The sequence below is a fragment of the Pteropus alecto genome, unplaced genomic scaffold (genome assembly GCF_000325575.1).
Source record: "Pteropus alecto unplaced genomic scaffold, ASM32557v1 scaffold103, whole genome shotgun sequence".
NCBI classification, from domain to species: domain Eukaryota; kingdom Metazoa; phylum Chordata; class Mammalia; order Chiroptera; family Pteropodidae; genus Pteropus; species Pteropus alecto.
In genome coordinates, this window is record NW_006436288.1 from 14,242,889 (window position 1) to 14,267,999 (window position 25,111).

A 25,111-nucleotide genomic window follows, 5' to 3' on the forward strand; every position below is an offset into this window, starting at 1 on the left:
TTATCAAACACCTTAAGAACAGGAAATTTCTATTTAAATTATTTCAGAGTACAGAAAAATGATGGAAAGCACCCCATTTTACTTAGTGAGAGGGATAAATGTTGATACCAAAGCCTAGCAACACCAGATAGCCACATAATCTTCAATATGACCTTCCATATCCTGTTCATATCGGCCCTTTTCTCTTCTGGCTTCTGATTTAATTTGGAAATGGGGAGACCTGGCAGGAATTGGAGAAAGGAAGGAGGCCAGAGTTTGGGTATTTATTCCCCTGGCTTACTCCCTATATATAGATGCCTTGGTCTGGCTCTCCCTCTTCTGAAAGTCCCAATACTTCCTTCCAGGACTATGGATGGATGATAAGAGCTCTGTTGTCACAAGGCTGGGTTATTGCATTATCGTTTGTGATTCTCCTAAGCCTCATCCACAGCTTTGTAAATAGTCCACTTGTAAATAAACCCTTCTTAAATTAACCTCACTTGAGTGGGCTATCTGCTTCCTGTAGACCCTTTTTGATGCAGTAGATGAGTTTAGGATTTTGCATTTGTAGAAAATATGAAATTAAAGATGTACTAGGTTTGACTGTTAAGAAAATATGTAGTATTGAAAAATTCTCTATGGAAAAATATATTACAAAGTTAAGAAAAACAGCAAATTTATAAACATTAAAAGTGTTGAGACTAGGGGTTTATGTTATTTGATTAATAACTTTATTAGTACAGTAAGCCCTCACTTAACATTATTGATAGGTTCTGCCACTTTAAATGAAATGACATATAGTGAAACCAGTTTTACCATAGGCTAATTGATATAAACAAGAGTTCCAACGTCATCTCATCTAATGTTATAACATTGAACAAAATGATGTTGAAGGAAATGACATTATTTGAGAACCTGCTGTATTGTATCTATGTTAAATTTCCTGAATGTGATCATTGAATTGTGGTTATATAGAAGAATGCCCTTGTTAGAGATATGCTTCATTATTTAGGGATGAAGTGTAATGGTAACTAACTGTCAAATGGGCCAGCGAGAGAGAGAGATTGAGAGAGAGAGAGAGAGAGAGAAGAAGAGACACAAAGTAAATGTGTCAAAATAATAAAATATTAATAATTAGTGCATCTTCGTTAAGGTATATGGGTATTCATTTTCATATTCTTGCAACTTTTTGTGGCTTTGAAAATTTCAAAATAAAAAGTTCGGGGAAATAGAAAACAAAAAATGAAATTTATATGGATAAAGCATTTTATTGAACTAATAAAATACCAGCATTTGAACAAGCAAATCATTGAAGGAGAAATACAGAAAATCCTGGCAGCCTGGCAGTATCTGTGATTCCTTAATATCTGTATGATTTTTAATCACAGTATTTTTATTTAATGAACTAAATATAATGAGATAATAGAAATGAGTAAGGTTATATGTACAAAGCATGCACATTGTAACATTGTTAATACTAGCAAAAACTATTTAAATGTCATCAGTTGAGGTTTGCTTTTATACACAGTAGACTACTATTTAAACTGTTTAATACAGCAGTTAATATGTTGATGTAGAATGATATCCCTGATTGTTAAAATAAAAGCAGGTTAGAGAAAAATAATATAATACTGCCCCATTTAAAGTAAAATACTTATTGTAGGTGTAATTTTATAGATACCAGCATTATATAAGTTTTGAAAACCTGGTTGGGAGAGTGTCAGAAAGGTATGAAAATTATGGTGGAGTGGGACTTCTTTATTTTCACTTTGGATTTTTTATTTTAAAGAAATAAAGAATATATAATAGAAAACAGAACTTTCATTTTAAAAGTCTCTGCAATCATTTTTCTTTAAAATACTTTCACATATGCTGCTTTATTAGTTTAGTCTTAGCGAGTTGTAAAATAAAATCCGTTAACTCATTTTGCTCTTGTATATTCTGTTTTCAGAGCAGTGGAAAGAGCTCAGTGCTAGAAAGCCTAGTGGGAAGGGACCTGCTTCCCAGAGGCACTGGTATTGTCACCCGGAGACCTCTCATTCTACAGCTAGTCCATGTTTCACCTGAAGATAAACGAAAAACAACAGGAGAAGAAAATGGTAAATTCTAGAATTGGAATAAAAATGATTATTTTTGGTCTAATCTTAAAAAGGCATGAATTGATTAGTCAGAAATTAATGGCTGTAGCAAAATCAGAAGTCCTATGAAGAGAATTGGGATGCATCTTTTCTTATGTAAAAGAGTAAATTTTTTTTGTTTTGAGGACCATGAGTAAACTTGTTTGGAATAGCATCTTTTTGGCAATTCAGCTTATGAAACTGTTGTTAATGCTATTTTATGGAGGATTTAGTGAGATACTCTGCATACAGGAATCAGTTAATTTTAAAGAAAAAATTTTTGTTTTTGGAGTGTTTTAAACTTTTTCCCCTAGTGTTTAAAACAGTGTTTTTGCTTTACCACCTTGATTTAGAAATTAAATAATTTAGATTCTAGTGTAAAAACTTTAAGATTAAAATGACTTTGATTTTCAGCATAGCAATTTAATCTCACCTTCCCTTTTCTGGTCTTACCAATGTGTTTGCTAAGTTAGAATCGTTTTTCCCTGTACTCTAAGATGAATATTATTATTAGAATGAATTTTGATATATTTACTTTTTTTATTTAACTATCCTTCTTTTGCTAAGGCTTACTTACATAGCACATATTATTTTGATTTTTAAGATCTCCCTCCCCCGAATAGTAAACATGAATTATTAAGGTAAAATATGCACCTTTATCTTATTTCTTTGATTAAACTGAACATATTTTAAGAAATGCTGTCTGTGTTCATCAGCTGATTTTAAATTGCTTAATGAATATGCATCCTATATTAATCTTTTATATTGGTGAAGTTTGAAATGTTGGATAGGCATAATATATTTAATCTTCCTTTTTTTAAGTTCAGTGTTTGGTTCAGACTTTCTTATTTATAAAAGTCTATGAAATAGCTCTAATTGTTAAATGACATTTACAGCAGAGTGCCCTGTTTACTTTTCATCTGCAGAGATCTGATTTCAGTGCAGTTTCATTCTGCTTATATTCTGATTTAAGGTGATAGTGTTGATGAAATTGAAATACTTTTTCAAATAATTTCTGTATCTGATTTTTTTTCTTCACTGATTATAAGAACATTGGTGGTGGTAGGTTTTTGTTAGGTTTTTTTTTTTTTTTGGTGGCGGGGAGCAGGATGGAAGACTTGTCATGAGCATCTACAATGACTGTAGAAAGTTAATTGCTGAAGCAAGCTAATGAAGCTGTAGATGTTAAGTTAATTTTTGGGATAGACTTCCAGAAGATATGTAAGAACCTTTTAATCATATTGGGTAGCCTCTTGGTATATTATTGATTACTTTGCATTTCTATAATGTTTATGATTAAAATTCTAGACCTTGAATTTAATCATTTTGCACTAATTTATGACCCAGCTTCAAATATATAGAATAACACTTTAAAAATTTTATTCCCATGAAATAATTTCATCAAATTTGCCAAATACCTTAAAATTAGACTTTAAGAAACTGTATGACATTCATTAGCTATCTTTCTTTTAACTTTTTATTTTCTTCAGTCACCTTGAAATGGGCAGATGATACCCTGTCTCTCAGAAACTATTTGCAGATGTGGGTTGTTTTTAGAAAAGGATGTACATTTCAGCTATAGAAGTGTCAGTTTCTCGCTCTTTGCTTATATGTCCACTATGTTCTGTTGACGTCTCCTCTTGGTGGTTGGTCATGAAATCTGCATACCTTTGCCTGTATATATACATATATATATATTTCAAGCTTAGTGCCTATTTTTTATATATTAAAAAAACCCGTCAGTTAAAATGACATCTTAGCTACCTAGAACATGAGATTTCATAAATTTTGAGTACTAAATTTCATGTGTCTTATTAATAACTAGGATAGTTCCTTAGTTTCTCTTCAGAGCCTCTTTATCCTCTAGATTAACAATTCTACTTAGTAATAAATCATTCAAACCCGGAGGAAATTAGAAACAATGAAGTGGAAAACATTTAATTAGCCAGAAGAGTATCAACTAACTACCTGACAGCCTGACAACCACTGTGGAGAATGGGAGGAAAACAATCAGAAGAACTTCAAAAAAAGAAAAGATTAGTCTCTAACCATTTTGTACAGGGATTATAGCCGAAGGCTTTGTTATGTAACAAAGGCCTAAGATACCAATAATAGGTTAATTTAAGAGGAATGTATTTTAAGATGTCATGGAGTAATTCAATCTATTTTAGATATAGGTCCGTCAAAACTGGCTTAAAAGATTTTAATTATATGTATAATTTAATTATCAGGAAAATTTACTTAACATGAGATCATCCTGTCAAATATATAGGATTATTGAAGTGTCAGTATATAGATTTATAGTATTTTTCATCTTGTCCTCCACTTATGCCAATGTAAAAGAATTTTCTGATAAAATCTTAATAAATTTAAACTATTTTAGAGTGGGATGGTGTTTTAGTGTGAATTTTGAACTCTATGATTATCTTTCATATATTTCTAAGATTTCTTTTTAGATAAAATCCAAAAGTACCATACTGATTAAAGACCAAATTGTTTCCGTGGTGTTCCATTAAATTCAATATATATTTCGAAGAACATAATCTCTTATAAAGCTCAATCTTAGCAAATAGGGTAAATACTTGTATATAGTTATTTACTTTTAAGGTTTTGAAGGATGTGTTTGGTATGTTTCTGTACATTCTTTCTGGCCAGGCAATTTATCTTTTTCCATAGTCAGTTATCAAATATCTTAGGCAAATTTTTGAATAGGAAATTAATTTTAATCCATTTTGTGTTAAAATTAGAAACCAGAGGTGACAAAATTAGTTGTAATGGAAAATAAAAATAAATGATGGCACACAACATGCTTCATTTATATCATTTACGATATTATATACCTCCCTCTAATTAGAACTAATTAATTATAATGGAAATTATAATAGTTGTAAATTTTGAATAATTGAATGCTACATGCATTTGAAATGTATTTAGGTTTCTGCACATTTTTAAAAGGTTAATGCTAGGGATAAGCACTAAACTTATCATTTTGTGCTGTTTCTCTTTAACTACAGACCCTGCTACATGGAAAAACTCAAGACACCTTTCTAAAGGTTTCTTTTATCCATTTGTTTTTGGCCCTTTTTCTATTGTGCCTGCATGTGTGCTTATGTACTCTTACAGGCTGTGTGCATTTTTTTATTTGCGTAGCCACATTGATTGTTGCAGGTTTTAGTGGTTCTTGTTGGCATTTCATCAGAATGCAGGCTTCTTTTGGTGGTGAATGTAATTTATTTTTATTTTAAAAAACATGCTTGTGAAGCTAGACATTTTTTATATAAGGTGAATTCTAAACATCCCTTTGGTATGTAGTATCTGCCTCTGTGAGTTCTTTTCACCTATATTACTCCAGTCCTCCAATGAAAATTCTTGGAAGAAGGTACTAAGCTTCAAGTAGGTGAGCATTTTACTTGTAAAAAGAATCCAGTTTTATTTACCTTTATTCCTCCAAAGAAATGATCTACTTTTCCTTCAATAAATATTTGAATATCTTATGGTCATTTTTATTTTGATTTCAGTTAGCTGATATGCATTACTCATAAACTCAGTCATTAAGATATTTAAAACCCTGAATTTGGCAAAAGCAGAATAGCTGTGTCTTGGGGGAGGTAAAATTAGTGTACTTTTCTGCAATTAAACATTTTTAGCTTGCTTTCTAAGTTTTGTACCACTTGAAACAGTGCCTACAGTGAATATATTTTCCTTTTTCAGCAAATGCAGGAGGAACAGACCAATTATTGGAAACTAATGGAGAGTAGTGACTACATACAGTTCATATGCTAGGGTTCCCCCACTGCCGCCTATTTCATTCCTTTCCAACTATCATTCCTGAGGGAATACTTAGTCTTGCTCTTGGGGGAAAAAATCACCTTGAAAGTGCATATAAATGACAATAGCTTTACACTACTACAGAGCTCTTTAAAGGAAAAACAAATTGTGACTTTATAGGCATCCAATAGGAAACCAAATTAAAAAAAAAAAAAGGATTGAAAAGTTAGCTTTCATTCACATATTGCAAATTTGTACCTTGAGTTATGTGCGTAAATATATGTTTTTTGCATTACTCAGTAAGATTCTTAATTTTTCTTCTTTTAAGCCATTAGGTTTAAGTGACTACTTTCATCAGATAAACTACTTTATGTGTAAGATATTTAAAAATAAAGAATATATTTTTTACTATAATGTAACATATTAAAATATAATTTATTCACAAAAATCTAGATTTCACATGGTGGGGAGACCTGCGAGCAACTCTATCTGAAATTTGTCATGTTTTTGAAATATATGATACAATTTTTAAAACATGAAAGTAAAATTTAGCAGATCTTAAAATACTCATTAATTTGTAGTTATTGGCAAAATAGGAACAAATAATATTGTGTTGCCTTTTTAAATCCCTAACTAAAGATAAAAAATAATTTCCATAGTTTGCAATAAATGGAGCTTTTCTTTTTCCAGGAGTTGAAGCAGAAGAATGGGGTAAATTTCTTCACACCAAAAATAAGGTAATGACATAAGAATATCTGAAGAAAATCTTTGAAAAAAAATTTTGTACAAGTAGTTGATAATTTAGCTTCTTATTGGCAATGTGGCATGCTATCTCTAAGCAACTGCTCCTTATAAAATAAACCTTATCTTAGTAACATTTCTGACCACTGTAGTTTATTTGGAAACACCTTAAGTTGAGCCCTAGTCTCTCCAATTTGGAGATTCTTCTTTTTTAAATTTTTTAAAATTTTATTTTAAAATTATAGTTGATGTACAGTATTGTGTTAGTTTCATATGTACAACATAGTGATTAGACATTTCTATACTTTACAAAGTGATAACTACAATCAGTTTAGTACCTATCTGGCACCATACCTAGTTTACAGTATTGATTGTATTCCCTATGCTGTATTTTACATCCCTGTGACTATTTTTATGTGGAGAATCTTAACTGCTGTGGGATCAGGCAACTTTGAAAAGCTAATATAAACTCTATGAGTCCTTGGCTCAGGGAAAAAAAAAAAAAAATTCTTGAGATTTAGAATTTGTTTACTAATTCTCTGAGCAAATCCATAGACATTCTTGACATTTATCAACTCCCCCACTTAAGAATTTTTTTCTTAATTTTGAATATCATGCTTTTTGTTTCAATAATTTTTAGCTTTACACGGATTTCGATGAAATTCGACAAGAAATTGAAAATGAAACAGAAAGGATTTCAGGAAATAATAAGGTAGGCATCTTTTTAGAGTTAGGAAGTGGGAACATCAGTAAATTTATCATTGAGAGTATTCTGAATATAGTGTGTGGTGAGCATTGTAAATTCATAATTATGATCTTTAATGGAGTATTTTCACAAATATATAAAAACTTTACTTAAAATCCTTTTGTTTCTTAGAGCTCTTATATGTTATCAGATATTTCATTTAGATGTTTATTCTTGATCTAGTGATGTACATACCACTTGATTATATAATTTTTCTGTTTACTACTGCTACTGTGTTGTCTTTTTCTGATGGATTGATTGTACTCTCACTCAGGAAACATTATGTAACTTATGAGGTACATATATTTTGAGGAGCTCTTTTTCTTACCTGAGTAAGGGTAAGTTTACTTATGAATGTAAAAAGAGAAATTAAATATTTTTATTTCAGCAAATATGAAAAGTGCAGTTGACCCTTGAACAGCACGGCAGTTGTAGGGACACTGATTGACTACCTACACAGTGGAAAATCTGCACATAACTTCACTTGGTCCTCTGCATTCGTGAATTCCCAACTGAGGAGTTGACCTCTGAAAAACATGGGTTTGAACTGTGTAAGTGAATTGAACTGCGTAAGTCAATTGAAAAAAATCCACTTGTGAGTGAAACCAGGCAGTTCAAACCTGTGTTGTTCAAGAGTCGACTTGTAATGTTAACAACTGAATTATTTTCTTCTTAGATTGTGAGAATTTAAGGTAAATTAGGTGTCTGAGATAACCATTAATCTCGACATCAGGCACTATCAAACTGCCTCCATTAAATGTTCGTTTTTTCTTTCTCCTTTATTCTTATTGCCCTTTTTGTTTTTACCTCCATTCTGGTATTATTCAGAGGTACATTTAATCCCATGAGTGGGCACTAGCTTAGTATTAATATTCAGCAAATATTTATTGAGCCCTTTCACCTGCCAGATACTGTGCTGGAGAGGTTATTTCCTTACAGAAAGGCATTTTTGGAGCCATGTTAATTCTTCATGCCTATCCAAGATATTTGTCTCTTTTAATGACTGACTAAGCTTTGTTCATTATCGAATTCTAGGCTGCTACTGTTGTTATACTTACTTGAATTTCTAATAATTGTGTTGTATAGAAGAGATAGAAAAAGTAACAGGAAACTAGATTAGCTTGTCTTCATTCCTGTAATTATATCAGATAATTTTGACTTTTGGGATATTATTAATTATAATACCAGTCTGAATTATCTCTCCTATGATCTCCATAGATTTACCAAACTCAGGAATTGGTGGTAATTTTATATAGTACTGGAATTTAGAGCGGATGTGATTGATGATTCAGAAAGGAAAGTTCTTAATTACACTAAAATGAGTGTCATGAAAGATCTGAGTACATATGCATACAAGGTGTTTCATTTATGGTGGGGATATGCTATACTTATATAGCAAATTTTCTCATCCACAGTGTCCAAAAGTCCCCTGCCCCCAAATCTATGAAAAATCTTTCCTAAGTCATGTTTGAAATGAAGTAAATGGTACTTTGATCTTAAAGAAGTAATTTTATATGTGTAAATATGTAAATGATTTCATATGCCTAACATAAAACCTTGAAGGATTTAACATATCTGTGAGATTGGAGTTGTAAAAGCTTTTGGACAAAACTTTGTATTGGTTATAAAGGAATGCCTGAGAAACATACAACCAAGGTAAATATACTGAATATCAACAATAATGACTTTAGAACATAGGAGTTTTTAGAAATAGAAAAGTAGTTCAGAGTAATTTAACATAGCAAATGAAATTGAATAGAGAACTCAGAGTAAAGGATGTTCCCAAAAACTCTCTGGTAAATTAGAATTTTCAGTGGATTAATGAAGGAAGATATAAGGTGGATAAATAGAGGAGAGGACATTTTAAAGGATAAAGAAGGACATGTAAAAAGACAAGTTATGAACATTTTGTAAGTGTCTTTTACATATAGCTGACTCAACTAAAATTTGTAGAGGGCCAGTGGTGAAGAGGAATGAGGCGAAGGGAGAGAAAATATGGGTATCTTTCACTATCCAAATTCTTTTTGTTTGAATTCAGGGATCTGGAAATCCAGATAAATTTTCTGAGTAATCTCTTAATATGCACTCTTGCCACTTGATAATCAACGATTAGGAACCAAATTGATTCAGATAATTTGCTACTTTACCTCACTCTCTGAACTCAAAAATCTCATAAGTTAGGATAGTGATACATTATTCTTTTGTTCAGCACTAAGTCTATTAAACAATTTAAGAAATACTGCTTAGAACCAAGAGAAAAGAATGTGAAATAATACAGGAGAAATAAATGGTGTATATTAATGGTATAGAGTTTGATAGGATTAACCTGCTATATGCCTGGCTGCCTTACATTCTCAAGTTTTGTGTTTTATCAAGTTTTGATTGATAAAATATTTTAGGGATCATGATTTAATTTATATTTAAAAGCACCTAATGTCTGTCTACTTGATATGAAGTTTATTTTAGCTTTTTGTATTTTGCTGAAATTTTAATGTGATTTTAATATTTTTAAAACTTATTTGTAGGGAGTAAGCCCTGAACCAATTCATCTTAAGATTTTTTCACCCAACGTTGTCAATCTGACACTTGTGGATTTGCCAGGAATGACCAAGGTAAAGAAGAGTTGTTACTCATTGTGGATTTGGTCATGTTTGTTTTCACTTGAACAAATGTAGTTTTTCCTTAATCTCATTTGAGAATAATCAGCTTTTTTTCCTTTTATTTTTTTGCAATCAACTTGATCTATTAGCAGCATTTGAAGTAGTTGAGCCTTCCCTTCTCTTTGAAGCACTTTCTTTACTTGGCTTCGAGGATGCCATACTCTATAGGTTTATCTCCTGTCTCACTGGCCGGCCACTCCTTAAAGTCTCTGTTGCTTTTTCTTATCTTCCCAGTGTCTAAACAGTGAGTGTCCCAAAGCTTGGTTTTTGGACCTCTTGTCAGGGAGGTACAGTTAGCTCCTTGATGATTTCATCCAATCTTAAGGCTTTAAATACATGAGTGACTGTATGCTGACAGTATTCAAATATGTCCAGAATTGTATATCCATTTCTAGAATGTAGATAGCCAACTATCTACTTGACATACACACTTTAAAGTCTAATAGATATTTCAAACTTAACATATGAAATACCACATTCTTGACCTATCTATCCCTCGAGCTGACTTGATCCTTCTGTAGTCATCCCTATCTCAATAATTTTAACTATCAAAAAAAGCTCCGTTCTACTTGTTGTTTAGCCAAAAAGTTCATAGTCATCCTTGATACTTATCCCACACCCTACTTCTTCTGTTAGCAAATCCTCTTGGCTCTCCCTACCTTTAAAATATATCTAGAACTCTGTTATGTCTCATGCATTCATATCTACACACATTCATATCTACCATCCTGATCTAGCCACTATCATCTCAGTTGGATTACTATGAGTCTCCTAACAAGTCTTCCTCATAATCTATTCTTAACTAGCAGCCTGGGTGATGCTACTGAGGTGAAAATTACATTGTGTCATTCCTTGGCTCAAAATCTCTCCAGTGGCTTCCCATTCCACTCAGAGTCAAAGCTTAAATTCTTAAAGAGATCTAAGTTATCTATTTCATCTATTCCTGTTACTCTTCTCCTAGAAGAGTAACAGGAATAGATGAAATAGATAACTTATCATTCATTCTACTGGAATGTTCTTCCCCAGATATCTACATGTATCTATCCCTTATCTCCTTCAGTTTCTAGTCATTCTCTCAAATGTCATTATCTGGGTGAGGTTTTCCCTGATTATTTAAAAGCACAATGCAATTTCAAATAATAATTTAAAAGTATAACCTTCTCTAATCATTCAGTAGTATCCTGTTCTGCTTTATTTTTCCATAGCCCTACCACTACCTAGATACTATGTTTACTTGTTTATTATCTGCTTTTCATCACTAAAATATAAGCTCTATGAAGGCAGGAATTGTGTTTTTTTAAATTCACAACTGTGAATTTAATCCAGCATGTAGAACAGTGTCTGGAATACAGTAGGCTGCCAGTAAATACTTGCTAATTGAATGAAAGAATGAATTTGTCTCTAGATGCTTAACATTGACCAATCCTTAACATGGTAAACTTGGTGTTTGCAAGAGTTATACTTTGAGACTTTCGTATATTACCAGATTTATATATACTACTGTATTGTATAATTTCTACATTTTAACTATCTGTAAATGGAGTAATACTTATAATCTGTGTATTAAATGGGGGTAGGGGGAAGCTGAGTTGATTTTTATTACTAGTTCCTTGCTCATCTCTGTTTGGTTCAGGTGCCTGTAGGCGATCAACCTAAGGATATTGAGCTTCAAATTAGAGAGCTCATTCTGCGGTTCATCAGCAATCCAAATTCCATTATCCTTGCCGTCACTGCTGCTAACACAGATATGGCAACATCAGAGGCACTTAAAATTTCGAGAGAGGTAGATCCAGATGGTAAGGACAGGTGTTAATATTTAATGAGCTGCTTGGTTAATAATGGTAAATCTACCTTCAAGAAAGGAATTGTTATTTTTAAAAGAAATAGTTCTAGCTGCTAATACAGATTTACAAAATAATGCTTTCCTATTTCGCTTATAGTTTCAAATAGAAGTTCTGATAGAAAATAAAATTTTAATAGATAAGTTGCTATACAGGCTAGGCAAAAATATTTCACCATAATGTCCATATTTGTAACGGTTACCTAATGATTTAAAAATAATAATGTGGCTTTGCAAAATGAGTTTTTTGTTTTGTATAAATAAAATGATTTAGATTTTTGAATAGCTGACTTGCAAGAATAATTAACTCACATAGTAGATAATTATTGTAGATCATTATGTTTTAGTAGATAATTATGGTATCTACATTTTGCAGAGGTAGAAAACATTTAGACATGCTTAAGGCAGAGGCAATTTTTAGAAATAAAGGTAAAATCCTTTTATGTAACATTGATAGCCCCAAGAATTTATACTGTGGGTCAGTGTATCATACTTGACTAATGCTGTAGTGTGCATCTCTTTATAATATATAAAATGCTAGCTTGTAAGAGAGTAGTTATTATTATTGCTAATAAATGTATACTTTGCTCCATACAGGAGCCAGTTATTTTCATCCAAGTATTTGGAGGGTCTCTGGGCTCTGTCATGTTTCTTTTTTCCTGCTTTGAGAATTTCAGATAAAAATTTGGTAGGAAATGTTAGTGCTAAAAAGACTGATAAATTGAAATTCCCATAAACAGAGTCATTAAATTTTTTTATTATTTCAAGTTTTTAAGAAACCTGTACTGTATGAGTAACTAGTGTTCATTTTAGTTAGCTTAAAAGATAAACTATCAAAAGGTTTATTTAAATTTTATTTTTATTTAAACTTAAGCATTAATTCTATTTTATATGCATTAATTCTTTTTTAAAGAGATATTTGAGCCATAAATATGATCATACTTTTGATCTAGTAATCTTAATATAGTGATATACTGTAAGGAAATAATCCAATCCAGTATTATAGTATCAAAACATTAGAATCACCTAATACATGGCCCACCGTAGGAATGATTAAGTAAATTAAGATAATAGAATATGAAATCACTAAAAAAGGGTGATTTTGTAGATTTGGTGCACTATAGAAAAATACTTATAATTAATGCCAGATGTAAAATTGGACAAGATGCAGAGCAACTGGAACTTTCATATATTGCTAGTAGGAATGTTTTAGCTACTTTCGGAGTTTGTCACTTAAAAAGTTAAATCAGGTCTTCTACTCCTAGGTTTTTACCCATGTTAAATGAAAACCTATATTCATATGAAAACATGTATGCAAATGTATATAGTAGCTTTATCCGTAGTCTTCTAAAACTGAAAGCAACCCAGATATTTTTCAAATGAGGAATGAATAGCCAAACCAAAATATATCCATATTATGGAACACTATTCAGCAATAAAAAGGAATGAACAATTGACATATGCAGCAATAAAAATGACTCTCAAATGCATTATGCCATGAGAAAGAACCCAGATTGAAAATGTTATAAATATAATTCCATTTATATAACATTCTGGAAAAAGCAAAGTTAGGATGGAAAATGAGTTTGATTGGGTGGTACAAGAAAATTGGGGAGGTATTGGAACTGTTTTAAGTCAAGGTGGTAGTAACATAACTCTTTACATTTGTCAAAACTCAGAACTGTGTACCAGGAACATTTTTAAATTTTTAAATTTAAATTTAAAAATGCTTATAAAAAAGTTATCCCTGAGAGCTAATAAAAAATTGTATGTGAAAAATTTTAAATGTACATGATGATTAAAATTAGTTTTTTAAAGTATTTGTAAACAAAGGTTAGAAAAGCATTACCAAAATGATGACAAGAGGTAATGTTAGGATTATACTTGAGGATTTTCCTTTACTAATACTTAATAGCTTTACTTTATTTTCTTTTCTTTTTTGCATTTACCAGGTCGCAGAACCCTAGCTGTAATCACTAAACTTGATCTCATGGATGCAGGAACTGATGCCATGGATGTATTAATGGGAAGGGTTATACCAGTGAAACTTGGAATAATTGGAGTAGTTAACAGGTTAGCAATCAGGAATGGGATGAGAATTGCAGCATTCTCATTTCAAAGCAAATCCGAATTTTAAAATCAGTCTGACCGTGATAGTTTCCCTATTTTGTCCCCTTTTTATTATAATCTAGGTATTGCCAAAGAGTTCATTGCTCTAAAGGGAGAAAGATTTGTGAAAGCCTCTGGTAGACATTTTTAATGGAAAATGTTTACAAAGTAAGCAGTGCCATGAAGTGGAAGAAAATTTATTGCTAGGCTTGAAAAATTGCTGCCTATTTTATGTAGGAAGAGGACCCTGGATAAGGGAGAAAACTATGTTATTTGCATCCAATCAAGAAAGAGTATGTTAAAGTGGTACGATTCTTAATAGATTGGTTTAATCCCTAGAATTACTGATTCTATGTAATTGTCAGGATGTGACTTGGAGAAATTTTGTTAAAAGTATCCTAATTATAAATAGCTGATATTAAAATTTTCGGACAGGAAACTAATTACTATTGAGTGTCTAATTGTGTTTTAGACACTCTACTGTGAGCATTTGGCAAATGGTATCTCTTTGAAATCTTACAACAGCCCTGTGAGGTAGGTATAGATGTCAATTTTATAATCAGAAAACTCAAGTTACACATTTACCAAAGTCACATGGCTGGTGAAAGCAGAGCTGGATTCAGATGAAGATTCTTTTAGTTTAAAGCATTTATAAAGTCAAGAAGCACTAAAATTATCATGAGATCTGGCCTCTAGTCCTATTTTGTCTACAAACTAGATACAGCGTGGGTTTAAATGACACCTAACATCTTTGGGTCTTAGATCTTTTAAAAATGAAAATGTTTTTACTAAGTGCTATCTGAGATTCATTACAGTTGTCTGCTTTTATTCATATGTCCTCCTACCTCACCCGTACTCCAACTTTCTACATTCTATTGCTCTTTTCAGGCAAGCAGGTGGTATAAAATTGTTAGTTGTATTTGTAGATGACTGCTCTTCAAGTTAACTTAATTTTTTTTTTTTTGGTGGAAATTATTTGCATGTCCTTGCATAAAATACAGAGTTTATTAAGACATACTTAAATTTTTTTCACCAGTCTATCCATGTTAAAGAGTACTGCTTTTGACTGTAGTTAATGATAATGATGAGGTCTAAACTATTTAGGTTTTACTTATAAGTCACATAGTTTGAATCTTGGCTGAACTACTTAATGTGCGATCTTTGGTAAATTGGTTAATCTCCCTGAGCTTCAGTTCCTTTGCTGTAAAATGGGATAATACCTATCATGTAGAATTATTGCGAGAATTAAATAAAACAGTCCATGCCACGCATTATGAACAGTGCTTGGTGCTGCTATCATCATCATCATCAGTTTTAGACTACTGTCATCATTATCAACATCATCATCAAAGGTACATAGAGATCCACAGTTGACTTCAGCTGAACAGATTTGTTATTTTTCAACTTTAGGAGCCAGCTAGATATTAACAATAAGAAGAGCGTAACTGATTCAATCCGTGATGAATATGCTTTCCTTCAAAAGAAATACCCATCTCTGGCTAATAGAAATGGAACAAAGTACCTTGCTAGGACTCTAAACAGGTAACATTTTTTACCTCTTGGAAAATGAGATGTTTTTGGTTTGCAAATAGGTGTCTGAGAACTTTCATTTTCAGTTGCTTATATTTTCATAATGTTCTTGCATGTACATACAACTTTTTGTTTCTTATATAGTAGCTTGTAATGTAGATGACTTTTTATTGGGATGATTGGCATTAAACCATCGTGTCATTTGGGATGCTAAAGTGAATTTTAAAATGTCTTATAAAATTTTTGATAGTCAATTTACCTTTGATGATAGAACTAGATAGATTACTGAATTTCCATTTTGGTTTTTTAGGAACTGAATTAAAATTTATGATTTCTGTATAATCTATTCTTAATTTAGCATGTCTTGTATTCCTGTTCATAAAAATAAGCTGTATACCTCAAATTCTGAATACCCACAGGTAGTAGAGAGACTGACTGGAAGACCTTTATAGGTAATTTATAAATGACTGAAGTGAAAGCTGTTTTCTCTTACTTTTGTCTGATTCCTTAAATAAATAAAAAGCCTGGAGATTTGGATATTATTAAGATTTTCACTATGCTGAGTACCTTTTGTAAAAGATAAGTCAGGAACCAAAATTGTGTAGGTAAAATTGGATCGAGTAGCTTACTTTTTTGAGGCAACTGAAATAATTTAAAATAATTTTTTTTCAATTTGGTTTTCTAGCATTTGCTACAATTCGATGGGTTGAAAGCAAATATTAAAAGCATTGACCAAGACAGCTTCCTTCCTGTCATTTTTTTTAGACTTAAGTATTTAGTTTTAGTCTAAAATTGTATCATTTCCTGCCAAGACAAATTATTTGACAGGTTTTCCCAGTTACTTTTATTTTAAAAAATTGACCTGTTAAGGTCTTCAGAATACACTTCAGAATACATATTTTTACTTTAAAACCCTTCCTTTCTAACTTTTGTTAGGTTACTGATGCATCACATCAGAGACTGCTTACCAGAGTTGAAAACAAGAATAAATGTTCTAGCTGCTCAATATCAGTCTCTTCTAAATAGCTATGGTGAACCTGTGGATGATAAAAGTGCTACTTTACTTCAGCTTATTACCAAATTTGCTACAGAATACTGTAACACTATTGAAGGAACTGCAAAATACATTGAAACTTCAGAGCTGTAAGTAAGAAATTTCTCTTGTTTATTTGGCTGCTTGGATTGATAGGTTACTTTTATCTTTTGTTATAGTAAGAAAAGATACCTCAAGATTATCTGATTGTGATTTATGACCTGTAAAATAGGAATGTCATTTTGTAGAAGTGATAGAATGATATCTGATATGTGTTAAAATGCTTTTAAACTATGTATAGTAAAAATTTCAGTTTTATTACAAGACTTTAATAAGCATTTAAAAATGTTTAATAATTTAACTTTTAAAATGCTTATCTCTTTAATACACACAGTGTAATTGTTTACAAAGAATAAGGTAATATAGATAAGAAAAAAGAATAAAGCATAAGGACAAAATTACTCTTAATTCCATCATCCAGAAATAATCCCTGCTGTCATTAGCATTAACCTGTTTTTCTCTGCATCTATAAAACATAAATGCACCTGTATTACAATCTTTAAAAATCAGATGCTGTAAATGCTATTTTGGAATCATTTCTTTAAATCGACATGTCACAAATAACTAATATTAATTATACATTTGTATTATTAATCTTAAAATTTATGTGGTATTTTATTTTTTTAGATATACTATCATTTGTTGAACCATACTATTGATAGTTGGTTTTCAATTATACACAAATAAAAACAATGTTGTGATGAACTGTCTTTGGAGCATGTATTCAAGTAAATTCCTAGGACAAATTCCTAGAAACGGATTACTAGATCACAGGATATAGCATCCTCAAATTCTCTTATTATTGCCACACTATTAATAGATTGTATTGTTTTACTGTTAGCAATATATAAGAATGTGTATTTCTCTAAAGTCTCACTTTAAAAATCTTTTCATTTTGAAATAATTATAGACTTTCAGGAAGTTGCAAATGAATGTACAGAGAAGTCCTGTTCACCCTTCACCTTGTCTCCCCCAGTGTTGCCATCCTGCATAACTGTAGTACAATGACAAAATGAGAAAGTGGACATTGGTACAACCCACAGAGCTTATTCAGATTTCACCAATTATATATGCACTTATGTTGTGTGTATAGTTCTATGTACTTTTGTGTGACCTAGGTGGCCTTTTATGTGATTTAACTCCATAAAGAGATAGAGTATTTAACAAACTAATTATTAAATGGTTATTATATGTATGGTATAATGAGAGAAATAAAGGTTACTAAAATGAACCTTTAAAGAGTTTAGTGGGTAAGGCAGGTCAAGGTAATATGAGGCAAGATTGGGTGGCAAAAAGGAGTATAATCAAGTATTTTTATTTCCATACTTGTTAAATATAATACACAGCCAGAAAAGTACATTGAACATATATGGAGCCTGATAAGTAGTTAATAAGATATTTGTGCAATTACTTAATCAAGCCTTTAGAACACTGAAGAGGGACCATTTACATTTTTTTCTTCCAAATATTCCCTTTTATTATTTATTTATTTAAATTAAGTTTATTGGGGTAACATTGGTTAATACAATTATGTAATTTTCAGGTATACATTATAATTTGACATCTGTATATTCTGTTGTGTGTTTACCAACCAAAGCCATTTACATTTCTTTCAGGGATTAGGAGAGCTCCTTAGTTAAGAATGCATTTGGATTGGGCTCTGGGTAGAATGGTGTTTTAGCTTTTGGAAGAGCAAAGAATATTCTCAGATGTATTTGGAGAATATTTGGCATGTATAGGGATGGGACCTAACAGTAAGTAAGGCAGGAAAGTTGTCAAAGAACAATATTGTGGAAAGTTGAGTATTTTCCAAATTCAGAGAACTTCCTACTATAAAAAATAAAACATTTTGTCAGAGTAGTATCTGTTTTAGAAGGATAATTCTGGAGAGGGAAAGGGTGGAGGCAGAGACCAATTACTGGTAATTTTAATCATTTTTAAGTGTGTAATTCAGTGGCATTAATTGCATTCACAATATTATATAACTATCAAATAGTATCTATTTCCAAAATTTTTCATCACCCCAACAGAAACTCTGTATCCATTTAAGTAATACCTCCTTGTTCCTCCCTCCCCCAGCTCTTGGTAACCTCTCATTTACTTCCTCTATGAATATGCCTATTCTAGATATTTCATATAAAGGGAATCATACAATATTTGTCCTTTTGTGTCTGGCTTATTTCCTTTAGCATAATATTAGGCTAGTACCTTTTGCCTAAACTACAGTAACAAAGTAGTGAATAGTGATGTTGTGAAAATAGAAAGGGCTGATTTGGGGAGATCTAAAGGCATTTGTAAAATTCACTGGACTTGAATCAAAAAATAAAGGATAACACCAAGGTTTCTAGTCATTAAAATGAGAAACACAGGGTGCCCAGAGATTTAATTTGTTTAAAGCAGGAGTTCGTAAACTATAGCCCATTGGTTAAGAATGATTTTTAATTTTTGCATTTTTAAATGGTTGAAAAAAATTTTCAACAAAGAAAATTAAAATTTTAGGATACATAAGTTTTATTGGAACACAGCTATGTTTGTTTACATATTGTCTGTAGCTGCTTTTGTGCTCAGTGGCAGAGTTGAGTAGTTGTGACAGATTTTTGTGGCCTGAAAAGCCTAAAATATTTAGTATCTGGCCCTTTATAGAAAAAGTTTGCCAATCTCTCTACTCTAGATTGTGAATAAACAAATGCTGTTTCTTGTCCTTAGGGAGCTCATAGTCTAGTTGAAGAAAACTAAGGCAGAGAAAAAATGTTTAGTAGTTTTTAGAACTGTTGTTTCCTGACAGAAGTGAGTGAGTGTGTGTGTGTAAGAGAGAAAATGCCTTTCATGGAATGAGTCCTTTCTCCATTAAAAAAATATAGAAACTGGTTCATAATGGAGTTGAGGACATATGGGAATGGTCTAAATGTAATAGTTATTCTGAGACTTTCTCAGAAGACGAAAGAAGCTTAAAGCGTATAGAAAGACTTATAACTTGTAGCTTCTTTCCTTTTAGTAATATTAGAAACCATATACTTCATTGCCTTTCAGATGCGGTGGTGCTAGAATCTGTTATATTTTCCATGAGACTTTTGGGCGAACCTTAGAATCGGTTGACCCACTAGGTGGCCTTAACACTATTGACATTTTGACTGCCATTAGAAATGCTACTGTGAGTATGCCTAATTCAGAATTTTTTGAAATGAGGCTAAACCTCTTTTTTTAACCTATTTTGTACAGTTTGTTATTTTTCTCTCGTATTGAAAATTAGGAAGCACTTTTCATGAAAAATACCAAAATGTGATTTATTTTAACCTTTGGGAAGAACTAAAATTATATGTAGCTATAAGTTCTCAAAATTTTTTAGGGTCCTCGTCCAGCTTTGTTTGTGCCTGAAGTTTCATTTGAGTTACTGGTCAAGCGGCAGATCAAACGTCTGGAAGAGCCTAGCCTCCGTTGTGTGGAACTGGTTCATGAGGAAATGCAAAGGATCATTCAGCACTGTAGCAATTACAGTACACAGGTAACTGAAAAGTGTAACAGGTTTCAGAGTAAGTAGTAAAAGACATGAGGTGGCAGTCTCATGTTAGGTTTCTTAACTTTTAAGATGAGCTAAAAGTTGAAATCTGCAGTTCCATAATCTAAAAGTGATTTTAAAAGTGTACTTAAATGTAGCTTTCAAATCTAATTTAGTTTTTCAGTGATTATTTATTTTTCCTTTAAACCAAATTGTTTTGTTTTCCTTTTATCATATATAGGAGTTGTTGCGGTTTCCTAAACTCCATGATGCCATAGTTGAAGTGGTGACTTGTCTTCTTCGTAAAAGGTTGCCAGTTACAAATGAAATGGTGAGCTGTTATTTCATAAATCATTATTGTAATCACTATTAATAGAAATTTTTTGTACAGCATTATGATTACTTTAGAGATTAGGCATAATGTTTCCTAGTGTTTTGGGAAGAAAAATGAGTTTGTCTTATTTTAAAGGGTACTTCAATAATTTTTCTTCATATTTAATCAGTTTGCCTGTAACCACAGGTTTTCATGAGAATGGAATTATTGTTGAGGATTGTGAATAGCTTTGCTCTGTTATGTACCACCACCAATCTAATAGAAAATTAGTTTTATCTTTAGCCCCAGGGTCTATTTAAATGAAATTCCAATGCCTCGGTTTCCATAGCAAGCATAACCTCCAGACTGAGATGAGTAAGAACATAGTCTGATCTCAGATTCCACCCACTGATATCACAGAAGCACTGGAATTTCATTTGAATAGATCCTTTACACCTGGTTCTGGACCTTTTAATGCTATTGTGATACCTGAGTTTGTCAGGACAGTGCAAACAAAATTATTTTAATCTCTTGGAGAAATTAATTTCAACTTTCCTTTTCGATTACTGTCCCATTAGGATTTTGAACCACATGTAATATTTAAATTAGGTGCTTCATAATTAAGGTTAATCAGTCATTACTTTGGTCTTTCAGTGATATATCCTTTACCTAAATAAAGTTAACATCTTTATATCTGATTATGAAATGTTATTGTTGAAACTGACCTAAAACTTCGACATGGAATAGTGGATGATCTGAGGTTTTAATACCAAAGTTGCATAAAGCCTTGGAACTTCAGGGAAAAAAGTTACATACCTTATACAAATCTAACAATATTTTTAGCTACCTTAATGTCACCTCCCCCCACCCTAGAAGTGCATTCTTAGATGCTGAATTAGAAATAATTCAGAAGATAGAGCAAATTATTATTTGGCATAAAGTTTATCAGTTAGGGTATAATTATCAAATATTTTTAGGCATCAGTTTCCTGTGTTGTCTTATTTTAGAATTATCTATATAATAAGTTGTAATGTTAGGTTGACATATTTTTGTATATAGCCTAATTTTATTTTTTTTCCAGGTCCATAACTTAGTGGCAATTGAATTGGCTTATATCAACACAAAACATCCAGACTTTGCTGATGCTTGTGGGCTAATGAACAATAATATAGAGGTAAATACAATTCAAATTATCTTTTTTGAGAAAAAAATCTGTTAACTCAGTCATATCAAATATATTGAGCATGGGGTAACTATATAACATATATGTACTGTATTGTCTATTATATTCTAGGAAGTATGCCAAGGGCATTATATTGTTTTCTTAAATTCTCAAAACCATCTGGAGGCATTATTCTCATTTTCTGCTTATGAAACTAAGAGAATCTGAGATTCACTGATTTAGTGTTGAAGGACTGTCTGGCTCTATTTCAGTAACTATTACAGTTTATTCAGGTTGAAGTGTGTAAAACAAAATGTTAAAATTGTTTTCCTTTGGCTTTGAAAGTTGTGAAGGAAGCATTCCAAGAATGACCTAAATTATAGTAAATTTGGAAAGGCAGAGTAATCCTTCCACTGCTACTGGGGTGGCTGCATTTGAAGGATTTTTCTACTTGAAGTTAATGTTGCAAGTTGCCTAAGATAACAGAGCGAGCCAAAGCTGATGGATAGAGCAATTTATCTAGACACTATTTTTTTCTTTGCCACTTTTATTCAAGAACAGTAAATTTGTCTGCTGCTTTTTAATTTGGTAAGACCTCAGAGCCCTGTATCAGATTTTCTCTTAATGCGTATGGATGGAAAGAATATTGTAAACATGGAATTTGGGAGCTGGAAGGGACCCTGGGTTATTGACTTCAGCCCTTTGGTTAAACTAACAGATGAAGAACCTGAGGCCCACAGACGATTACAGCTCTTACTTTAGTGCTTGTTTTGCTGGGCACTGTTGGAGGAAACAAGCACCTTTAACAGGTACAGGGAACTATTTGTTAGCTATATAGCTGAGGTGACTCCTATTGTCCGAAAAAATTCTAAAATGCACATGAGTAAAACACTCAAAAAGTAAACTGGATTATAGGTGTGTTAAAAATTAGCATGTAGACAGTCTTCAGATTAGGATTTAGTTCTTGTGACACTGAAACCAACTTCTTGGAAAATTTGTGCCTGGAACTGTTATTTTAATTACTTACAAGGTCATTTATATTTCAGATCAATATTTTTCTAGAAATGAGTACGTCTGGTTTTAATGACTATGTTTTTGGCATAGTCATTAAAACCAGACATATTTATTTAATACAACAACCCCATGAGGGTAGACAGTGTTAACAGACTGGGAAACAGAGGCCTGGAAAGAGGTGGTGACCTGTGCCTAACAGGTTAATACCAGTTAATAAAGCAAGGAAGCCAGGACTGCCAGGCTCCAGGGCCAGCTAAGGTCCTAACTGGTTGGTAACAGATGAGGGTGAGAATTTCTGGTCTTTGAATTCATTCCCCTTTTATTTTGTGTCCCTCTTCAAAATGTACATTTTAACATGTTAACTTTTTATTCTCTAGTTAAAATCTATGTTTTTATCATCTGCTATATTTTTTTTATCACTGGGTTACCGCCCATGAACAAATGAAAATGAGTCAAATTTTGGTAAGAAAATTTTATTAACCATAAAACATCATTGTGAAGCTTTGTTAACTTAAAGCTTTTTGCAAGTTTGAGAGTGCTCATGAAATGCTTTCTGCTTAGGAACAGTTTTAATATTTAATCTAAATGCCTTTTTTACTGCATTTGATGCTGCCTTTGAGAGAGCTGTTATTAACCACCTATATTCTCTTGTATTTTCATAGTCATTCACTTGTTGTGGTGCTTGACATATAGTAGATGTTCAGTACCTCATTGATTTGAATTTAAAAGAGTTTCTTTAGCCTTGGACCGGAATTACTTTGATAATATTAGCAAAATAGAAGAGTGGACAGTTGCTCCGTCTGTTAAATTAGCCAGGTTACAGAAAGGACTGTTGGTTTTCAACATTACATTTATTTCCTGGAGGTAGTTTAGAATAAAGAAAATGGAACATTGTTACAGAATAACCTCCACCACAGATATTTCTAAAAGCTATGGTTTTATTTGTGGGTTGTGTGAATTTAAAACAAAGATGTGCAGGCTGGAGTAATTTTTAAAGGTTTTTAGTTTTCTGTGCACTTCAAATTCTACATAGTATGCTGAAGACTTAAACATACATTTATATGGGGACAGTTTAAATCAGTGGTTTTTAACTTAATGAGAAGGGCAGCGATATCAGTCCATTGCCCCACATTTGAGGATCCCTAGTATAGGGGAGCCATTGTTACTGACCTTATATTGTATCCCTCAGGTATGCTGGGGCAGAAAAAAAGATTGAGAAGCATTGGGTTAAATGATTTCTTGTTTGTTTTTAAAATGTAATTATGGCATGAGTCTCAACAGTGAAAAGATATATACTGTAAGTTATTCCACACTTTTCAATTAAGCTGAACATTTTTCAGTAGGCTTATACCTCAATGCTCTGATAATCATTTTTGTTTTACTTGGTTGTGTTTTATAGGAACAAAGGCGAAACAGGCTAGCAAGAGAATTACCTTCAGCTGTATCACGAGATAAGGTAAAAAATGTTTTAAAGCATATTCCCATTATGCAAAGATGGATCGGTAAGCGTCAGACTATTATTCAGCCCTAGGAATAATTTTTTCTTCTTCTCTCTTTAATATTCCATTGAAACTATTTCATTGTTTGAATAAAAGTTTAAAAACACGCTTTGAGTAATTTAAAGATATTTTTAATATATTGGAATAAATGCTTAAAGGTAGATTTTAAAAATTCATTGACTATCAGCTTTGTAAAATTAGTTGAAATGACTAATGACTTTATTATAACAAGGTTTTTTGAAGAGGGAAGACAATATGCACATACTAGGTAAATTATATATATTATAACATTAATACCTATAATAGTTGCATATATTAAAATGTTTGTGTGTATAAAACTCTTTTATCTTGAATTCTTTACCAGAAAAGATCTCACCAAATTCCAAAACTGAAAATGAAGGTTTTGGATTTTTCTCAGGTATTCATCTGAAGAAAGCCTTTTATAAAAGTGACAGGAGTACAGGAAATAAGGCAGAATAAACATTAATTTTATGTCCCACAATTATTCTTGTTTTTCATGTTATTTTACTATTTTGATACAGAGGGGAAATTTTCACATTTATAGAACGTTTTTGAATGCTTTCTTGGCATCCTTGATTTTTTCCCTGCATTTTTTGCCTTTAGTCCTCTAAAGTTCCAAGTGCTTTGGCACCTGCCTCCCAGGAGCCCCCCCCTGCTGCTTCTGCTGAGGCTGATGGCAAGGTCTGTTCTGATTCTTAATCTAAGCCTGCATGCCTAGTTGTTTGGTGCAACAATCATCTGGAAACAGTACACTAAATAGCAGAATATTAATACAAGCTGTTATATTAAGGTCAGATCATTTTAGCCTCATATAAATTATATAACAATGTATATATTTCATAAAATATTGTTGACATGCTTTTGCTTGCAATATAGAAGATGCACAGAGAAAAAGTAAAGAGGAAATTACCCTGTACTTTTTGATATTGAAATTTTGCTTGTTAAACTGCATGTTTTAACATATCTTTTAACAGTTAATTCAGGACAGCAGAAGAGATACTAAAAATGTGAGTCCTTGCTTCAG

General features: G+C 31.9%; 1 protein-coding gene across 9 annotated transcripts in view; it reads left to right on the plus strand.

Annotated features, from left to right (window-relative positions):
- Positions 1-25,111, plus strand: part of DNM1L (dynamin 1 like) — a 40,762-nt gene that overhangs the window by 12,262 nt on the left and 3,389 nt on the right. Inside the window, exons 2-17 of one of the 9 annotated variants that reach the window (XM_025047426.1) lie at positions 1,931-2,078; positions 5,111-5,149; positions 6,555-6,601; positions 7,246-7,317; positions 9,876-9,962; positions 11,644-11,806; positions 13,803-13,923; positions 15,370-15,501; positions 16,426-16,632; positions 19,613-19,733; positions 19,929-20,084; positions 20,320-20,409; positions 21,473-21,565; positions 23,967-24,023; positions 24,691-24,768; positions 25,062-25,094. In XM_025047426.1, the coding sequence (XP_024903194.1) occupies positions 1,931-2,078; positions 5,111-5,149; positions 6,555-6,601; positions 7,246-7,317; positions 9,876-9,962; positions 11,644-11,806; positions 13,803-13,923; positions 15,370-15,501; positions 16,426-16,632; positions 19,613-19,733; positions 19,929-20,084; positions 20,320-20,409; positions 21,473-21,565; positions 23,967-24,023; positions 24,691-24,768; positions 25,062-25,094 (1,644 nt within the window). The remainder of the gene's footprint in view (positions 1-1,930; positions 2,079-5,110; positions 5,150-6,554; positions 6,602-7,245; positions 7,318-9,875; positions 9,963-11,643; positions 11,807-13,802; positions 13,924-15,369; positions 15,502-16,425; positions 16,633-19,612; positions 19,734-19,928; positions 20,085-20,319; positions 20,410-21,472; positions 21,566-23,966; positions 24,024-24,690; positions 24,769-25,061; positions 25,095-25,111) is intronic. The other 8 variants (XM_025047427.1, XM_006912732.2, XM_025047429.1 and 5 more) reach the window with 8 other exon arrangements.